This window comes from Myiozetetes cayanensis, unplaced genomic scaffold, assembly GCF_022539395.1.
Source record: "Myiozetetes cayanensis isolate MyiCay16 unplaced genomic scaffold, myiCay2020 scf21, whole genome shotgun sequence".
NCBI classification, from domain to species: Eukaryota; Metazoa; Chordata; class Aves; order Passeriformes; family Tyrannidae; genus Myiozetetes; species Myiozetetes cayanensis.
In genome coordinates this window covers 5474931-5492215 of record NW_026087423.1, presented here as the reverse complement: position 1 = coordinate 5492215, position 17285 = coordinate 5474931, and the positions used below count along the sequence as shown (strand labels likewise).

At 42.7% G+C, this 17285-nt stretch overlaps 1 protein-coding gene across 2 annotated transcripts in view; it reads left to right on the top strand.

The window, feature by feature from the left end:
- DGCR2 (DiGeorge syndrome critical region gene 2) overlaps positions 1–16644 on the top strand; it is a 47126-nt gene extending 30482 nt beyond the window's left edge. The window contains exons 4-10 of one of the 2 annotated variants that reach the window (XM_050318145.1): positions 225–442; positions 1390–1466; positions 3346–3522; positions 4866–5069; positions 9972–10124; positions 10578–10814; positions 11607–16644. In XM_050318145.1, coding sequence (XP_050174102.1) covers positions 225–442; positions 1390–1466; positions 3346–3522; positions 4866–5069; positions 9972–10124; positions 10578–10814; positions 11607–11848 — 1308 coding nt within the window. In that variant the 3' untranslated portion in view covers positions 11849–16644. The remainder of the gene's footprint in view (positions 1–224; positions 443–1389; positions 1467–3345; positions 3523–4865; positions 5070–9971; positions 10125–10577; positions 10815–11606) is intronic. The other variant, XM_050318146.1, reaches the window with a different exon arrangement.
- The last annotated feature ends 641 nt before the right edge of the window (positions 16645–17285 follow it).

Here is a 17285-nt window from a genome sequence, read left to right as displayed (position 1 = left end):
AAAAAAAACCATTTAAAAAAAGTCAACATTTGTCAGAAGCTGTAGTAAAGGAAGCCTTCAGTGATCTGTAATGTGTACACTACCTCCTGCAGAGGTGAAGTGTACACAGTGTGTTGTGTGTACACATCCAAGTGGGTATTCACTGCATTGTCATAAAGTGATTAGGATGCATTATTTTAAAGATCCTAATTTGGGGGGAATGGTTTCCCTTCTATTCTTCATGTTTCCTAGGAAAGTGCCCAACAGGATGGCACCACTATGAGGGCACAACCAGCTGTTACAGGATGTATTTAAATGGGGAGAACTACTGGGACGCTGTGCAGACATGTCAGAGGGTGAACGGATCCCTCGCCACCTTCACCGCAGACCAGGAGCTGAGGTTCATCCTGGCTCAGGAGTGGGACTTGGAAGAGAAAACATTTGTGAGGAAGGACCAGCATCGGTGAGTAGGAAGGAAGGGATGAGAATGGTTTCTGTGTGATACAAATACTGGCTGTTCAGTTTGGGTCGCAAATCTAACGGTAAAATTGACATCAGGTGAATAACCCACTATGAATGTGCTGCTTGGCCATTTGGCAGTGACCATCTGTGTTCCATGTTTTAATTAACATTAACAGGCAGCTAAATTCAGCAGAGTCTCTTTATCTTCAGGTTGTCTCAGCAATGCACAGTTATTCTTGAACTGCAACAGGAAGGTGGATTTCACAGTGACTTAACTGCTGCACTACCTCGTATAGAAATAATTACCTAAATTTCTCATCAGGATTTGATTTCCAACCAGTAGCTCTAAAAAACTTGCAACTTGGAAATAGGAATGAAGTAAAAAGCCATTTGGAGTTGAAATAACTGTGTTCTGGTGACTTTAGGTATTTCATTCTATTAGTTCACAACAAACATTTCGGTTTTTTTCTGCCTGTGGGTTTCTTGTAAGACTCATGGGCTGCTGTGGCAGGTCACCAGGAGTGGGTCAGTAATGATGTATCTCTGTCTCTGGAGATGGTTTGATCCAGAACAGTCTGACATAACTCGCATATATTTAGAAATACTTGACTTCTGAATGCTGTTGAGTGATTTTTGAGTTTTTGATACTTAACTGCTACCATAACAACAGAATAAGGTGCTTATTGTGAGTAGAAATAAAAGACACAGTCAGTTATAATTTGTAAATATAGAAAAGTATCAAGTGTTTTATTGAGTATTTTCCTCTGTTCCTCAAGTGTAGTCTCTACATTGCCAACATATGGGCTGAAATGATAAGGAAAAAAGCCATTGGAATGTTGTGATAAAAATTAACTTGTATATATAAAGACACTGGAAAGTTCTGTGTAATTTAATTTGTTAGTATGTTTTTGCCCTGTATCCTCAGAATGTAACTTAATTTTTTGGTAGGTTCTGGGTTGGATATCAGTATGTGATCACCAATCGAAATCACTCCCTGGAAGGTCACTGGGAAGTAGCTTATAAAGGTAAGCCTTTCAAATTACTGCTTAGTTCAGTGGCCCATGGAAACTGTCTTAAAACATGAATATAATTTGCAGGAACAACACAGCTTTTTTTAGTGATAGTGTTGAATGCCATAGGGGAACTGCTTTGCTTTACAATGTGGAAATGAAAGAGTTTAATACTTCGTACATGTCTTATTTTAAAGTTGAGGAAGTTTCGTGGTTTTTCACATTGATGTCTTGTGCAGAGAACATGTTGTTTGTTTATTTGGGCTTCCCACTTGATTAAGCTGAGAAAAAGGAAACTACTGTAGTTTCTTGTTCTTTGTGAATATCTAGATTTTAGTCCTGATTTTAGTATTTGCACAGACTAGTGTAGCATGTTGGGGGGTTTTAGCTTTTTAAAAATTGGAAGAATTTTATATACTTAAAAAAACCCCACTAGAATTTTTTCAGAATTGCTCTTATTTTTTTCTATTAAAGTACTTCAGGTAGTTTAATTAAGCCAAATCAAAATTTGCATAATTCCAAAAATATCTCCCAACTTACACGGAAAAGTGAACATTAATCTGTTGGGCTTTGCTGGCTGAACTCTTTCAATTGCAAAACAAGCAGCTCCCTCTGCTGACAATGCGGTGTTTCTACACCCCTTATTTTTAACGAATTCAGCTGAGGGATTAGTTAAAGTCATTATATGAACTCTTATGTGTACAGTTGCATGTCTAATTGCTGTACTGGTTTAGGTAATGGAAAATTTAAAGCAAAGGTGAGGTTTCTTTTAAGCACCAGCACTGTGCAGTACGGTGTAGCCTTTGAAAACCAAACTGAATAGGTTTCTTTCTTATACACAATTGTTGGTATCCATGGAAAATGCAGAAGGAAAGCTGTCCCTTAGTGACAGATAATAATTATGAACAGAATTTTGCTAAACAGTTGGGTCTTGAAAAATACTTCCTTTGGCATGAATACAAACGTTCTCCTTAAAAGGACCTTTCTTTGCTCTTTGGAAAGCTGACTGCACTGCCATCTGCTGACAGTGTTTATAAACGAGGGGGCATAAATTACAGAAAAATGGTAACTTTATTGTAAGTTTTATTTAATTTGATGCATTATATAAATTTAAACTTTCTCAGTACGATATATTCTTTTGTTTTCAAGTGTAGTATTTATTAAGGAGATACCTCTATGAAATAAAGTCCATAATAGTAGTTTCTGAAAAACTTTTCTTAGGCTTCATTGACTTATATTGAAGCAGGCTCTGAATTCCTAACGCCTGTTTGAAAAGTGATTTAGGGTTCTATAGCTTGAAAATTTTCACTTATTATTGGGACATGTGAAACGTGTCCTCAAAGAACTAATCAGCAACCTTTGCACTGTTTGGAACCAAACAATGCTGTTTGCTGACGTGAGTTGGAAGGAGCAAACAGTGGATGCCCCAAGTGCAGCTGCAGCAGCAGTGCTGGAGCCTTGCTCTCAGCACTTGGAATGAGTGACAGATGTGGGGAGCACAGGTGGATGCACAGGCATCAGTGGGTGCTTGGAGTGCCAGGCACAAGATTGGTGTGTGGGTTCTTGCTCCACTTGTAACAAGCGTGGTCAGACTCGGCGTGGTTTGAAGAGATGTGTAGCTGTTGTCAGGCAAACCCCGTGGGACTCTGGAAAGCAGCACTTGTGAAGATACCAGAATATCACTTTTCTTGGTTCAGAGTGACAGAATTACCCAGTCCTTTGAAAACAGCAGCCTCTTTTCTCTGTGAGTCACCCCTTCCCTGGAGCAGTGTTGCTGATGGAAGCTGGAGCTGGAGGGCAGCAGCCTTGGTGTGCATGGAATGAGTGACATTACAGAGCCTTTCTAAAGCTTTGGATACCCACAGGCTGCTTATGCCAACGTATCTTGTTCCAGGCTCTTCAGAAGTGTTTTTACCCCCTGACCCCATCTTTGCTCCGGCTATGTCTGAAAAGGAAAACGTTCTTTGTGCTCAGCTTCAGTGTTTCCATATTCCCAACCTCCGGCACCATGGCTTACACAGCTGGTATGCTGAAAACTGCTATGAGAAATCTTCATTCCTCTGCAAAAGGAGTAAGTTGGTTTCAGTTCAGTGTTAACTGTTATATGCATATAAAAAATAAATGGAAATTGTTTCTTTATCTTTTCTGACCTTTTCCCAGTGAATTAAAAAAGAAAAGGGTGGAGTTACGTTTCTGCTTGGTTTTAATAAATAAGAGCACTGTAATGTGTGGCTGTCACACAGTACAGAGTTTCACTAAAAAATTGTTAAGCTACAGTATCAGCCCTAAAATAAAGTACCCTTGGGGCAAAAAAAAATATTTTTTAGAAAAGCACCTTATTAATAAGCATCACTCTTGAATTATTAATTTCACATTAAAATGAAACACTTGTTTCTGGTTTATTTTGAATTTAGAAGATTCTATTAATTCTTTCCAGACGGTTACTAAGACTAGAGGAGAAAAGACAAGTGGAGCTTACTGACTTAGAGAAGAAAAGCCTTTTTTTTTTTTTTTCACTTTATCTTGAATTTCTGTACTCCAAAAGCCTCGACACCAACAGAAGTATTGGCAGGATTACCAGCTAGTCTTGTAGTCAACCATTACCTTATCTAGATGGTGCTTCTTTGCAGGAAGGAGAGAAGCTGATTAATTGTGAGGGTCGTCAGGAGTGTGGCTGACTCCTGGGATGATTGTGCAGCCTCTGTCTCCAGAGGTTTTTATGACCAGGTTAGATAAAACCCTGAGCAACCCATTGGGATGTCATAGCTGACCCTGCTTGGATCAGCAGATTGAGCTTGAGGCCTTTTCAGGTCCCTTCCAACCTGAACTTCCCAGCTGACCTGTGCATTGGGTGGAGGGGACAGGCCATCCTCCCTGAGCAGCTGCTCTAGCTGACACGTCCCAGCACTGTTTGTTCCCTCACTGATTTTGGTACCTGCCTTTAGGACAGTGGGCAGAAGGCAGCTGGGCAGGGATCAAGGTGCTGCTAGGACAGGGGTAGTACTACTGCCTGGCTTCCCTGCTTTAGGCCTGGCCTGTTTTAAGTGTCCTTCAGGTTTGGCCCAGAGAAGATCCATCTTTTCCTAAGTACCAGGAGAGAGGAAGGGAGCTGCAGGAGGCTTTGGCAGTGAAGCTGCCTCAGTCCACCTACTTTCCTTTTTCTTGGAGAGGATGCCTGAAAGTGTGTCAACTCCATTAAATACCTGAAACTCACCTTCTCAATTTTGAGCAGTAAATCATCCCTGTGTGCCTTCAGACTATCCATTATCTTCCTCGCTCCTTGGAGATCCCTTTTCAAAGTTGCTGCAAGTTGAAGGCATGGATTGTAACTGGTGGTCTGCTTATGCTTACAAACCACTTAATGCAACAGAATAAACTGGATTCCATCGGTATTGATGTGCCTTTCTGTTCTAGGCCAGACTTGTGTTGATATCAAAGATAACATTGTCGATGAAGGATACTATTTCACTCCAAAAGGGAACGATCCCTGTTTGAGCTGCACGTGTCACAACGGTGAGCCTGAGATGTGCGTGGCCGCTTTGTGTGAGCGGCCCCAGGGGTGTCAGCAGTACCGCAAGGACCCGAAGGAGTGCTGCAAATTCACCTGTCTAGACCCAGGTAAGAGTTGACTGCTGCAGTGTTGTCAAGAGAAAACAGTTGAGTGCTCAACTTGGTTATGTTTGGGTATAACTTTGTTTGAAATGATGCATCCTTGCAGTGCCTTGATAATGTTGGGTACAGCTGCCTCGTGGGGGAAGATCTCAAATCACAGGAAGGGAATTGCTTCAGGCTGTGGCTGGTAAAAATTTATCCTTGATGCTACTTAGAAAGGAAAAACAGTAGCTTATTTTCAGTATGGAGATTGATAGTACTGTGGGTTATTAGTACAGCATCTTACACAATTCCTTTGTCATGCTTAGTTGTCATGCAAAGGAAGCACTTTTCTCTTGAGCACTAATTAAACAACTTTTTCTGATTGTGAGCATTTATGTGTGTGGAAGTTTGCATGCAGGGATCATGGGAGAAGCAGAGTTTTTAAACTGTGTAAGTTTGAACAATCATCAGGACGTACAGCCCTGCTTATTGGATTTGGCATATCAGTGCAGCTTCTTGTTTTGGATCAGTAAAGTCTTCAGTTGACTTTGAGTTGTTTGTCAGTCACCATTTAGTGGTGTGGGTTTTTGAGGGGTTATTTTTCTGTGAAGAGACTTGAAAAAAGAAACATGGCTTCCTTGGAATTTGCTGTGGGGGTGGTCAAATACTGGAGCAGATTGCTTGTGGAATCTCCATCTGTGGGGTATTCAGTGCCTGACTGAACTCTGTCCTGGGCAACCTGCTCTAGCTGATGCTACTCTAATTGATCTCAGGATGTTCCTTTCAACTTCAGTTGTTCTGTGATACCGTTATTTTTTGGTAGTTTAAAAGAATATAATCTTATCTGAGTGTGCTAAGAAACCATTGTTCTGAATTCCTGTGGAAATCACAGAAGGTCAACTGTTCCCGTCAGGAACTTCTGTTTCAGTCCGTTACAAATTCCAGATTTGCTTATTGACTTCCACATTTGCGGTCTCTCTGCTTGGTCTTAACTAGAACAGTTAATCATTAAAGGCCACTGGCTCCTCCTTGTGTCATTCATGTTTGTTCTGAGGGTTAAGCTTAGCAGATGTTCATAGCTTGTGTTGCAGGTCGGTCGGTGAAAGAGTGGGGGAAAAAGCAGGAATCTTCCTCCCACTCCTATCAGCTGAGCTAAAGACTTAGGCTTCACTTTTTATATCTTCAGGAACAGTGTCAGCAAAGCATCATCCAGCACACAGGATAAGATGACCTGGGATAACCTCGTGCCGTGTTCTTTAATCCTTGCTTATTCCAGTGGGTCTTAACTATTGATGAATACTGATTTGAAGAGTGTGTTTTACCACATCCTTTCTCATCCTTAAGCTCTTCCTTCTGTACTGATGCTAAATGAGACTATTTCATTATACTCTTGCTTGAAGTGTTCTGGTGGTTTTTTTAGTAACTTAGTTTTTGAGAGAAGAATTATCAAGCAGTCTTCCAACTTCCTTCATAATGAAGTTACTTCAGCTACTGATAAAGACTGAAATTTTTAAAGGGAACACTTCAGTTTTCCTTCTGGGTGTTTATAAATGACTATTCCAGATAACAAAAATTAATGAATTACTTTCTTTAATCAGAATCTATTTATCTCCATCCAGTTCTTTCATATATCTTCCCTAAGCTCTGTTGCAAAGGAAAGAAACAGTTTACTGATCAACGTTAAGTAAATTAATCACCGAAGGAGAGACCAGGGGGAAATAAATCCTGCTGTTGGGTTGGCAGGTAATCAGCTCTCGCAGTGTGAGTGGGTGAGCAACGATTACAATTGGATAACGAATATTACTCAAGGACTTGGTAGTAGGGGAGTTTTTTTCCAGTGGTAGGAGTAAGCTGAGCAATCACAGCTATACTCTCCTGAAAGATGCTTCTCTTCATTTAGTGGAAGATAAATAGCAGAGGAATATCTTTTATATACTAATGCTGAAACTGAGGTTGTCTGTCTATTGATGCTCCACGGATGTGGTGGAAAATAATTTTTCTTTTGTGGTTCTTGTTTAGACAGACCTGCAACTCTTATTTGTGAAAAGGTAATAGAAGAAATAAAATATTTGGAAAGAGCTGGTGTGCAGAAGCTATTCTAGTGACTCAACTGGTACAGTTAGAGGGTACTAATACTATACTGAGTGTAGAAACAGCTTTTCTGAAATAATCTACTTGCATTTTTTTTGGGTTGGAAATCTCTGTGATGATCTGGATCTTGTTTTGTACAAGGTGGGTCTTTGTCTTTTTGTTGTTGTTGAACATTAGGAGCAGTGTGATGGAGGCCCATGATGTGCTAGAAGATCCAAGAATTGCAGTCGTAGCTGGTCTAAAGAAATATGGAAGTCAGGCTTGCCTAAGTGTTACAACCCACCCCTGAGGGGAAGGGAGCACCTAAGACTTGTAAATGCTGAGCATTTGATCAAAAGGAATGATAAAAGTCAGAGGGTCCACAAACAGTCAGAAAGTTTGATTAGTAAACTACACTTGGCAGGGAAGTTGGTGTGTTAGTCCCTGTCCTACTTTATAAACACCCAGCAGGAGGGTTTGGATAAAGGAGTAGGGTGAAAGGGAAGAGAGGAATTAAAGAGGGAGAGATGAATCGAAGAAAGAAAGAAAAAGAAAGAGAGGAAAAAGAGAAACTAAAGAAAGAAAAGAGAGAGAAAAAGATCACCAGGCCTGGTTCCAGCGTTGATCCAGCTGAGGGGATGTTGATCCTGGTTTCAACATCAATCCAGCACTGTGCTGTGTTGTGGCTCTTTTTCTCAGAGAAGTGCTGCCCTATTTCCATCTTCCCCTCTTCTCCAGCCAAATCCTGTTCTTTCTCACAGCATGTTAATAGCAATAGTCCTTGGTGATTACCAACAATTCCTGTCTGTTATTACTAACAGTCCTTGGTTGGCTCCACAGCCATCCAGTTATCGTTGTCTGAGACATACACATTAGCCCCTTATCGTATGGGAATCGAGAGCTCTAAAGGATCTCACTTTGTACCACTCTTTATAGGGTCTTTAGAGGGTGGGCTTTAGTCAGAGTAGTTTTCCATCCTGGCCACAGTCTGAGTTGGAAACTTTCTTTGAAGGTTCAGTAACAAAAATATTATTCCATTTGGGTTGTTGTTCTGGCAAGACAAACAAGTTTCTGAGGCTGTTCATTAAAAAACAGGTGTTGTTAGACACCTGTTAGTTCCTGGGAACAGGCAGTGTTTCTGATAAGCTCAAGAGTGGCTTAGTCTAAGTGCAATTTGTCAAGGCTGAGGCCTGATGAGCATTTCTCAGATCACAGCCTGGGAGTGGGGGATGCACCACTACAGTCCATCCTGTGACCAAAGCCAGCTTCTCTGGCCTCTACACCTATGAGTATATCTTACTGAAGTCACTTCAGTGCTATTAACAGCCTTAAATAATTAATGAGGATCACAAAGCCAGCATTGCTGTAAGATGGAGGAGGAACAAGGGCAGGTCTGGTGTTCAGGAGGGTGTCTTGGTTGGTAGATGTGTGACTGCCTCGGCTGAAGCTCTAACAGCCATAGCTGCTAAAAGGTTTGACAGCACACAGGCTTTTGTACTGCACAGCCGGATTTGAGAGGGTGCAATGTTCGAGTTCTATGTGTAGTGCACTATTATATTAATTTCCTGTTGCCAAGAATGCATAACATAATAACAACCTGGTAGCCTTGTACTGCATCTATGGTGCATTAGGTGGATTTTTCTGTTACTAGCACGCCAGCACTTAGAACTTCTGTGAGGCTTTTAGCCTTCTTTTTTAAGGAATCTTTGATAAAACTTACCTGCTCTTAGTGAAATGGGAAGTACGGAGGGAGCTCTTGCAGCTGGAGTGGGTGCGGGCAAGGAGAGGTGGTCTGGGTCTGGATCTGGCTGGTTCCTCTGGGAAGTGTGGTGACACTGCAGTGACTGGGAGGAGGGGTCATACCTGCAGTGCTTGTGTCCCCTGCAGCAGTAGATGACCAGGTAGTGCAGCCACCTCATCTGTTTCTTACCCACACCAAACCTGGGTGCATTTCTCATTGAGAACCTTGAATGATAAGTTGGAGCGAAGAACACAGCATAGTCCTCTTTAGCTCATTCTTCTTTGTGTAGACTGTGTGTGCATGTGCTACTTAAGCACAGCCAAGTGTGATTAGTTGAACTGTGAAAAATTCATTCCTCTCGTGCCTGGTACTGGGAGAACAGTGGTAATTTGCTCACAACAGCCTTCCAAGTGTGAATCTGCTTAGCAGTGGGATAGAGCTCTCCAGGTTCTAAGCTCTTGGGTCTGTTTCTTGTTTTTCCGCTTGCTTTCAGTATGACTTTAGGAAAAGATTTAATTCCCATTCACCCTCATCTCTTCAGTTTCTGAAAGATGATTATCACAATGATTCACTTTTGGAAGGTATTTATAGTTTCTATCCCTTCGTGGTGCTAAACAATGTACCAATAACATGTGGTACTTAGGTGAGCACATCTTGGTGATAATGGCAATGTTTAGAGATTTTGTTGTTGGAAATGTTAACGTGTCCAGAAGTCATGTAATGTGTCTATCTACCAGTTCTCAAACCTTTCCCAAAGCTTTCAGGCTTGCTTTCCTCTTCAGTATAACTTCATCAGCCATGCCAGGGCAACAAAATAGATGTGCAAAATGCCATTAACCTCTCCTTTTTCCCATTTTCAGAGACCTGAAACCTTCAACATTCTGTCCCTTTTGCTGAGGAAGATATTCTTAGAAACTTTTATATCTTCTTGCAGTAAAAAGATAAATTACCTGATGATTCATGATTTTCTTATATATTTGAAATACGGAGAAGTGTTAAACCAGGCTAATGAATCCCCACTCTACATTTATCTCTCCACTACTGACAGAAGATCATCAAGGAAAATGAGTCTTGAACAAAAATAACAGACTGCTTTCATATGTTTTATATAACAGATGGCAACAGTTTGTTTGACTCCATGGCCGGGGGAATGCGTCTGATCGTGAGCTGCATCTCCTCCTTCCTCATCCTCTCTCTGCTGCTTTTCATGGTGCACCGGCTGCGCCAGAGGCGGAGAGAGCGCATAGAGTCCTTGATTGGGGCAAACTGTGAGTACCAGCCTTGTGCCTCGTGCTCATTACTGACAGCTTGGTGTATGTAAAGGTGAGAGATGTCCTGGTCTTGCTTGGCTGTGCCTCTGTGTGTGTGTCTTGGTAGGGTCTTCAAACTTGAACTTTTTTAGTGGATAATGGAAAAATATTTTTTTTATTTGTGTGTGGTCCAAGTCTGAAATATCTTCTGTGTGAGTGGTGTCCGTAGTTTGAAGAGGTTACAGTCAGATTTAGAGGTGATGCAGGACAAACAGGCTGGGAGCAGGTGGGCCTGGTATGGTTGTTAACTGCAGCAAGTTGACTTGTATGGGTTATGTAGACTTTTTTAGGTCTTCGAGAGATATGAGTTCCTCGGGTGTGAAAAGTGGAAAAAGGTGTTGAGATCTGACTTAAACTGAAGAGGAAAGCACGAGATAAAGTCACTGACTCCTTTTCCTTCTCTTGAAACAGTGCACCATTTTAACTTGGGCCGCAGGATGCCTGGCTTCGATTACGGTCCCGATGGTTTTGGAACTGGCCTTACTCCACTGCATCTTTCAGACGACGGGGAAGGTGGAGCATTTCATTTCCACGACCCACCTCCACCCTACACGGCTTACAAGTATCCAGATATTCAACATCCAGATGACCCACCTCCTCCTTATGAGGCTTCTGTCAATCCAGACAGCATTCTCTGTTCCACTCCAGGTATGCAGGCAATCCATTTCTCTTTTCTTCCACTCCTTCATTTTGGTTAGAGGATAGGTTTTTCTTTTTTAAGCTATAATCATGTGTTTCAGCAATTGTAATGGGAAAATACACTTGAGATAAAGTCTCCGATTTTTGCGATGGAAAAGTCCTCTGTTAAAATGTATCATTAAGTTTGGTTCTTCACAAAGGTTCTTTGGATCACCTAAATTAAAAGAGGAATCCAATCTGCAAGCAGTTTACCTCTTAGACCTTACCCATTTTCAGGCCTTACCCTGGATGGGTAACCTGGTTAGTTTTCTTTTTTCCACCATGCTGATACAATTTGTGGTGTTTTGAAGATGGGTCTGTAGAGATTAGTATTAAGAACTAGAACAAATGTCAAGCACAAGAGATTTTGAACAAAATATATCCAACGTCTTCTCTCCTCCCTGCTTCCCCCACCCACATCCCCCAAAAATTGACCAAAAATACCACTTTCTAATGATTCACCCAGTGCTCTTCAGTTTTGCAGCTGTGATATTCACATACTGTAGAAATCATTCCAATTTGGGATTTTATAGCGGCATATTTCACAAGATAAGTGAGCCTGATTAGTGCAAGCATCTTATTTATATGTTGAAGTTTTATTTTTGCTACACAGTCTTCCTCTTTTGCAGTCTCATCTTGTTGTGCATTAGCGCAAAACCAGGAAAAACTCAGAGCTTCCAGAAATACAGATCGTAAATCTATTTGGGAGTGTGAAATGTTGTACTTCACGTTCTGATTCTGCTTGTTTTCTGTCCTTTGCAGATGGAGTTCTCTCTCAGACTGTGCAAAGCAGTCCTCCATCACTAGGAAACTGTGATGTATCCCCACAGCTTACAGAGGGGTCGCTTCCTCCCTCAGTTGGTCCTTCTCCAGTGGAGCTGGAAGACTCTGCTGACAGCAGCACCTTTCTTGTCCCTCCTGACACCCCACTAAATGAGAACACAGCGGCAGAAACTCTTACGGGCAGCCGTCACAGCCACTGTTCCCTCAACACCATTGTATAGAGGAGCGAAACGCCCGTCACTGGTCAGAGAGAGTTTTAGCAACTGTTTGCACAGACAAACACTAATCCGTGGTTTGAACTTCAGAAGGAATCTCCACTTTGTTTTTCAGACACTACTTTTATGTTCTAGTTTAGGATCGTGCCTCTCGGTTTTTTTGGCTGTCGTTATTCATTCACTAATCAATTGGTCCTGTAAATATGGATTGTATAACTGCTCTTTTTTTTTTTCCATTGGCTATGGAAAAGAGAGCAGAAAATTCCTTTGACTTCTAAGGAGGTGAAAAGTATGGGTAGTTTGGTTTTTGGTTTTTTTTTGTTGATTTTTTTTTTTCTTTTTTCTTAACCTGAGAGGAATCAAAATCTACATCAGAAGAAAACTGCTTGGATTTGGCTGGATACCACAGGATCCAGGGAACAGACAATGGAAAAGGAGGGTGGGGGCAGTCACTGTTCAAGCGACTGCTCAAGAGAGGACAGAACTGCAGGGGAAGGGGCTGGGGTCCTGTTTTGCAGAGTGGGCGCCCTGAGCAACTAAAACACAGGGCACCAAGAGTTGCAGTGTGTAAAACACACATGGGTTTTCACCTGCATTGCTGTTTCAGAACACCGTAGGGACGGGAGGGTGAACGGTCTACGCAATATGTGATGAGTGGGTACTAAGAAAATTGGGATTTGCAATTACAATTATTTGTTGCTGGTACCTGCAAAATCTCATTGTTGGGTAAACTTCTGGCCCATGAAGCAAACTGGGTCTGTGTGATATCCCTTTGGTGTGTTAGATGTCCCTCACATGTGCTGGGTAGTACTTTAGGGAAGGGATGGGGAGCAATTAACTTTGATGCAGCCTGAGTTCACTGTATGAAGCCCCTGTTTGTTATAATCCCATAAGGAAGATTGAGGTATTCTTCTTTCTAGGTTAATTCCTTTACAGTGAACAAGTGCACAAGGCTGGCCTGGATAAAAGATCATTGTTCTTGCTTTTCTTAGTGCATGCTATATTTTTAGCATGTGTGTTCCCTCCTCTCCATTTCACTTCTTTGCAGTTCTACAACTACCACTGAAAAATGGTGATCAACATGTACTATACATGATGTTTAATTCTAATTGGACATTTATTCCTTATCTGAGACCCATAAATTGCCAACCCTGTTCTAGAGATTTCCCCCGTGCCCCCCAAACCATTTATCCAGGTCCCACGAGGGTTTATAATGAGGTTAGTGTACTTAAATCAATAAAGCAGTTTGCTTCAGTCTGATATGTCATCTTAAATTTCCCCCTTGTATTGAACTCTCTAAACTAAGTTAATTTACGGATAGCAAAGATTCATTCACTCCCTCACGAAACCCAAAGTCAAGCACTGTTGGTTTTGATAACGAGTGCAAAATAATCTTTACAGGTGATTTTAAATTTAAGTTTGGATTTCAGTGTACAAATAATTTACCCTTTTCTCCCATCCTCCCCTTGCCTCTGCTTCTCCTTGACTTACTGTAACAGTCAGCAGTTGAGATGAATTTTAAGGAATTTGTAAAGAATTCCCCCTGTAAATGGTCTCCTGTTACCTTATGAAGGGTACAAGCCTAGAGGGACAGGAACAAAACACTGCATGGGGGTGTGTATGTGATCTATTTTTCTAGTAATGATGAGAAGTCATACTTGTATGACAAATCCTAACCCACTGTTGCGGTTTCCCAGTGCAGCTGACTCTTTCCCCATGGAATATGCTGCTACTTTCTATTCCCTGTCTTGCCTATAGGCTTATACTGTACTTGGGGATTGGTCTTGACAATTCAACTCCTTTTGCACAGAAAACTGTGGGTTTCATTACTGAGATGGTGTCTGGTGTCTTTGACACTCAGACACTCGCTAACAACCCCGGCTCCGTCGGAGAGCGTGAATCACAGCCCTGGGTGCGCTGCTGGCACACGGGTGGGAGGAAGCACTGCCAGGAAGCCGCTCCACGCCCGCGTCCCGCGCTCCGGTTTGACTGGCTCCAGCAGCACTGGTACGAAACGAGAGGAGCACTTCTCCACCCCGTGGGATCTCCTGCCGTCCCCTCCTCCTCTGAGTTCCAAGCCCTGGTCTAATGAAGTGGATGGGTAGCAGTAGTCAGAACCATGCGTACAAATTATCGAGCATTTCTGAAGTATGAAAATAAAGCGGGTTTTGTGCGTTTTTGAGCACATTCATACGTTTTATACATTGTATGTACTGATTTTCCTTTAGTTTTATAGGTACGAATGCGTGTGTGGGTGTGTGTGTTTCTGGGTGGTGATATATATATATATATCTCTCTCTATACATACTGTAGACAGTAACCTTTGTGCTGCGTCCCGCTGGGTGAAGCTGAGCACTGAGATAGAAACTAGGCTCTAGGGTTAATACTTCTCTCAAGCTGGCTACACTCTGTTGTAGGGCAGGTTGGGATAGTGTACACTTAAGTAGGATGCAAAGTCTATGCTACTACAATCTGTTCCCGAAAAGTATTTTGTTAGCAGTGCAAAATAGAAAGTTTCCGATTTCTTTTGAAGCCAGGTGGAATATTTGTTCTTTGTAGTATCCTAGCGCAATAACAAAAGGCCTTTGGGCTTGGTCTCTGAAGCTGTGTTTCGTGGCTGAGGTGAACAGATAACCTTACCTCACACTTCTAACACTGCAGGAATCTGTTCAACATTTTTTTTTTATTTTACTTTTGGTTCTGTGGTGAATTTTATTTGCAAATAAGCTCTGTTACAACTGGCAACTTCATGGTGTCTCCTGGTTGTAGCTATTCCAAATGGAGGCTTCTTTGTAGAAGCCTCATTGTGATATTTTCCCCATTGCTTCTGAGCCTTTCCCACTTGTATATTGGCAGTAGACTGCTATTTTCTCTATTTTCCCCCATCCTTCTTCATCTTAACTGTAAACAAAGGAAATTCTGCCTTGAATGGAGCAGCTCACTAAATAACAACTCGTTTACCTCTCGGTGAGCTTCTAATTTGGCAATAAAATTGTCATTTTTTTCCTTTTTTATGTAGCTTTTTCACATTGAGTACTTTCTCTTGGAGTAAGAGCCTTTGTAGCAGAAAACGTCCCAACTACTCAGACTTCTGGACCAACTGGGGAAGAGTTAAGTTTCCGTAACAGCAGTGGACTCCTCAGCAAACCTTCCTTGCCCTTGGCAAGGTGACTGGGAGGCAGTTTGTCCTGAGCACCAGTTACAGAGGATTGATGCTTGCCCGAGGAAAACCTTTCTGTTTTGATTGCCATTAGATTGATGAGATCTTTGGAGTTACTTTGTGCATTGATTTTTTTTTTTTTCCCTCCCGCCCCTGTTCATATCTCTGGATGTTTTTCTAAACTGCTGATGCATCCTAAACATCCCTCCAGACGCAGCAGGGAGATGGCATTGCCACATGGTTCCCAGCAGAGTGTGTGGGCCAGGATTGTGTTTATCTCGGGATGTCCTTGACCGCAGTGGTTGTGGAGTCCCAGCACTCGGCTCCGTGCAGGGCTCACACCTCCCATTGTGGCCTCGGACAAAGCTGCTCCTCAGATTCCCCCCTCCTTTTGATGTACTGCGGTGCCATATGAGGTCTCTACTGTTCCTTAAGAGCAACCCCAGACACTCTGGTTTGTCATCGATGCCCCATACACTGACACAGCAGCCCCTGATTCTGTACTAGGTGAGTTGTAGGGTTTAAATGTTAGAGGGGTGGAGGGTCCTGTTCTGTGCTAGATCAACACTGTCATTCCAGTGTGCAAAAAAATTTATCTGTGTGATGTTCAGTCCTGTTTAGTTTGAGCCTCAGACTGTTCCTTTATCCATGCACAGCAGGATGCTGATCTAGAAGAAGAATGAAGTAGGTGGATATTTTTTCCTGAAGTCTGAATCTTGTAGTGGGGCAATGCTTTGCCTGCCTCCACAGGTGTTGTGGAGTGATGGCCTGTTCATGTGTCTCCCAAGTTTCACTTGGGAAGAAAGTGGGGTTTTGTGGCCAGTAATTATTACCATTCTTTTCCCATCTCATGTTAAACAAATTTGAAGCTATTTTTGAAGATGTTTTTATCTTTCGGATGTGACTTCTCAATGGCAAAGCACTGATGTTTTAATGTTGCCTCGTACAATCCCTAACCTGCATCTCTTCAGTTGCTGAAATGCCTTTTTTTCTCCCTAGCTAAGGAACGTGCACAGAAATTTCTTTTAAATTTCCCTTTTAAGTTGGGAGCTGAACCCTGAAATTACAGCAGTTGAGTGTAAGAGGTGAATCAAGGTAGATGCATTTGCTTCCAGTGTTCCCCAGTCCCAAATGAAATAAGTGTTTCTTTGGAATAGGCGCTTCCCCTGACAACAGTCAGCGTTACCTGCCTGCTGCGGTACCACATAGCTTTAATTTTCCGGTATGTGCACCTTGAGTGCTGAGTGGGTCGGAGTCGATGCCAGCAGAGGGGCCTCGCTGTGCCACACCCTGCGTGTTGGGCTGAGGGTGCCTGGGAGGCTGCGAGAGGACGAGACACTGCTTTTTACCTTCCTCTGGAAAATCGTTTTAGCCAGCGCTGCACTTGCAGGCTTCTCCTGTGTAGTTGGTTTGTGACTGGACTTAACTGTGGCAGTGTATAAAAGATTTTGATATTCTGTGAAATACCATGTAGAATTTAAATTTGATACTATAATAATTGAGTCCCTGTGACACTTTTTTTTTGTTTTAACTTCTTTGGGGTTGGCACTAATCTATTTTTTTTCTTTTTTTTTTTTTTCTTCAAGATGCTGTGAGAAACATTTCATCCAAATGCCAAATAAATTGTGTTCTGTAAGAGAAATGCCCTGTTCCCATGTCTCCTGATTTCTGCATCGATGTGGTTCCCCAGAGTTGCGAAGGAAGGTTTTGTTAAATCACGTTCTGAGCTGTGATCTTGCAGAAGATCGATAGATGCATTTAACATTGGAGCAGGGAGTCTGCCAAAGTCCCTGTTACAGGAATTCCAATGGGATTTACCTGTATTAGTGTAATTTTGGGAAAGTCTTGGGGTTGTACCCAAAAAGGTGAAGTGCAGTATATTCCTGCTGCCCTCCTGAAACCCGGGGGAAGGTTCTGAGTCCCGGGGCAGGTGGTTGTGCTGGATGGAGGGGGTGGTCCGGACCCCCAGCTCCCTGTTTTCCACGAGCTGCTGGGCACGCAGTGATTGCTGTGACCGCTGTGGAACAAGTCCCCGCAGCCTGCGGGGCCGTCTCCTGCTCCTCTCGGGGCCGCAGGATGCGTTCAGTGCTGAAAGCCATCCAGGGCAGTGTCATCGTCGCTGCGGGGGCCGGGCAGGGCTCCGCTCCCCCTTTCCTGTGCCTGCAGAGGGCAGCTGCCACCGCAGCCGTCGCTGCTGGACCTGAACAGCTCCAGAGCTCCATCCCCACGGGATGCTGGGTTAGCTGAAGGCGATGGGATGCATCCCTTCCTTCGCTGCTGGTC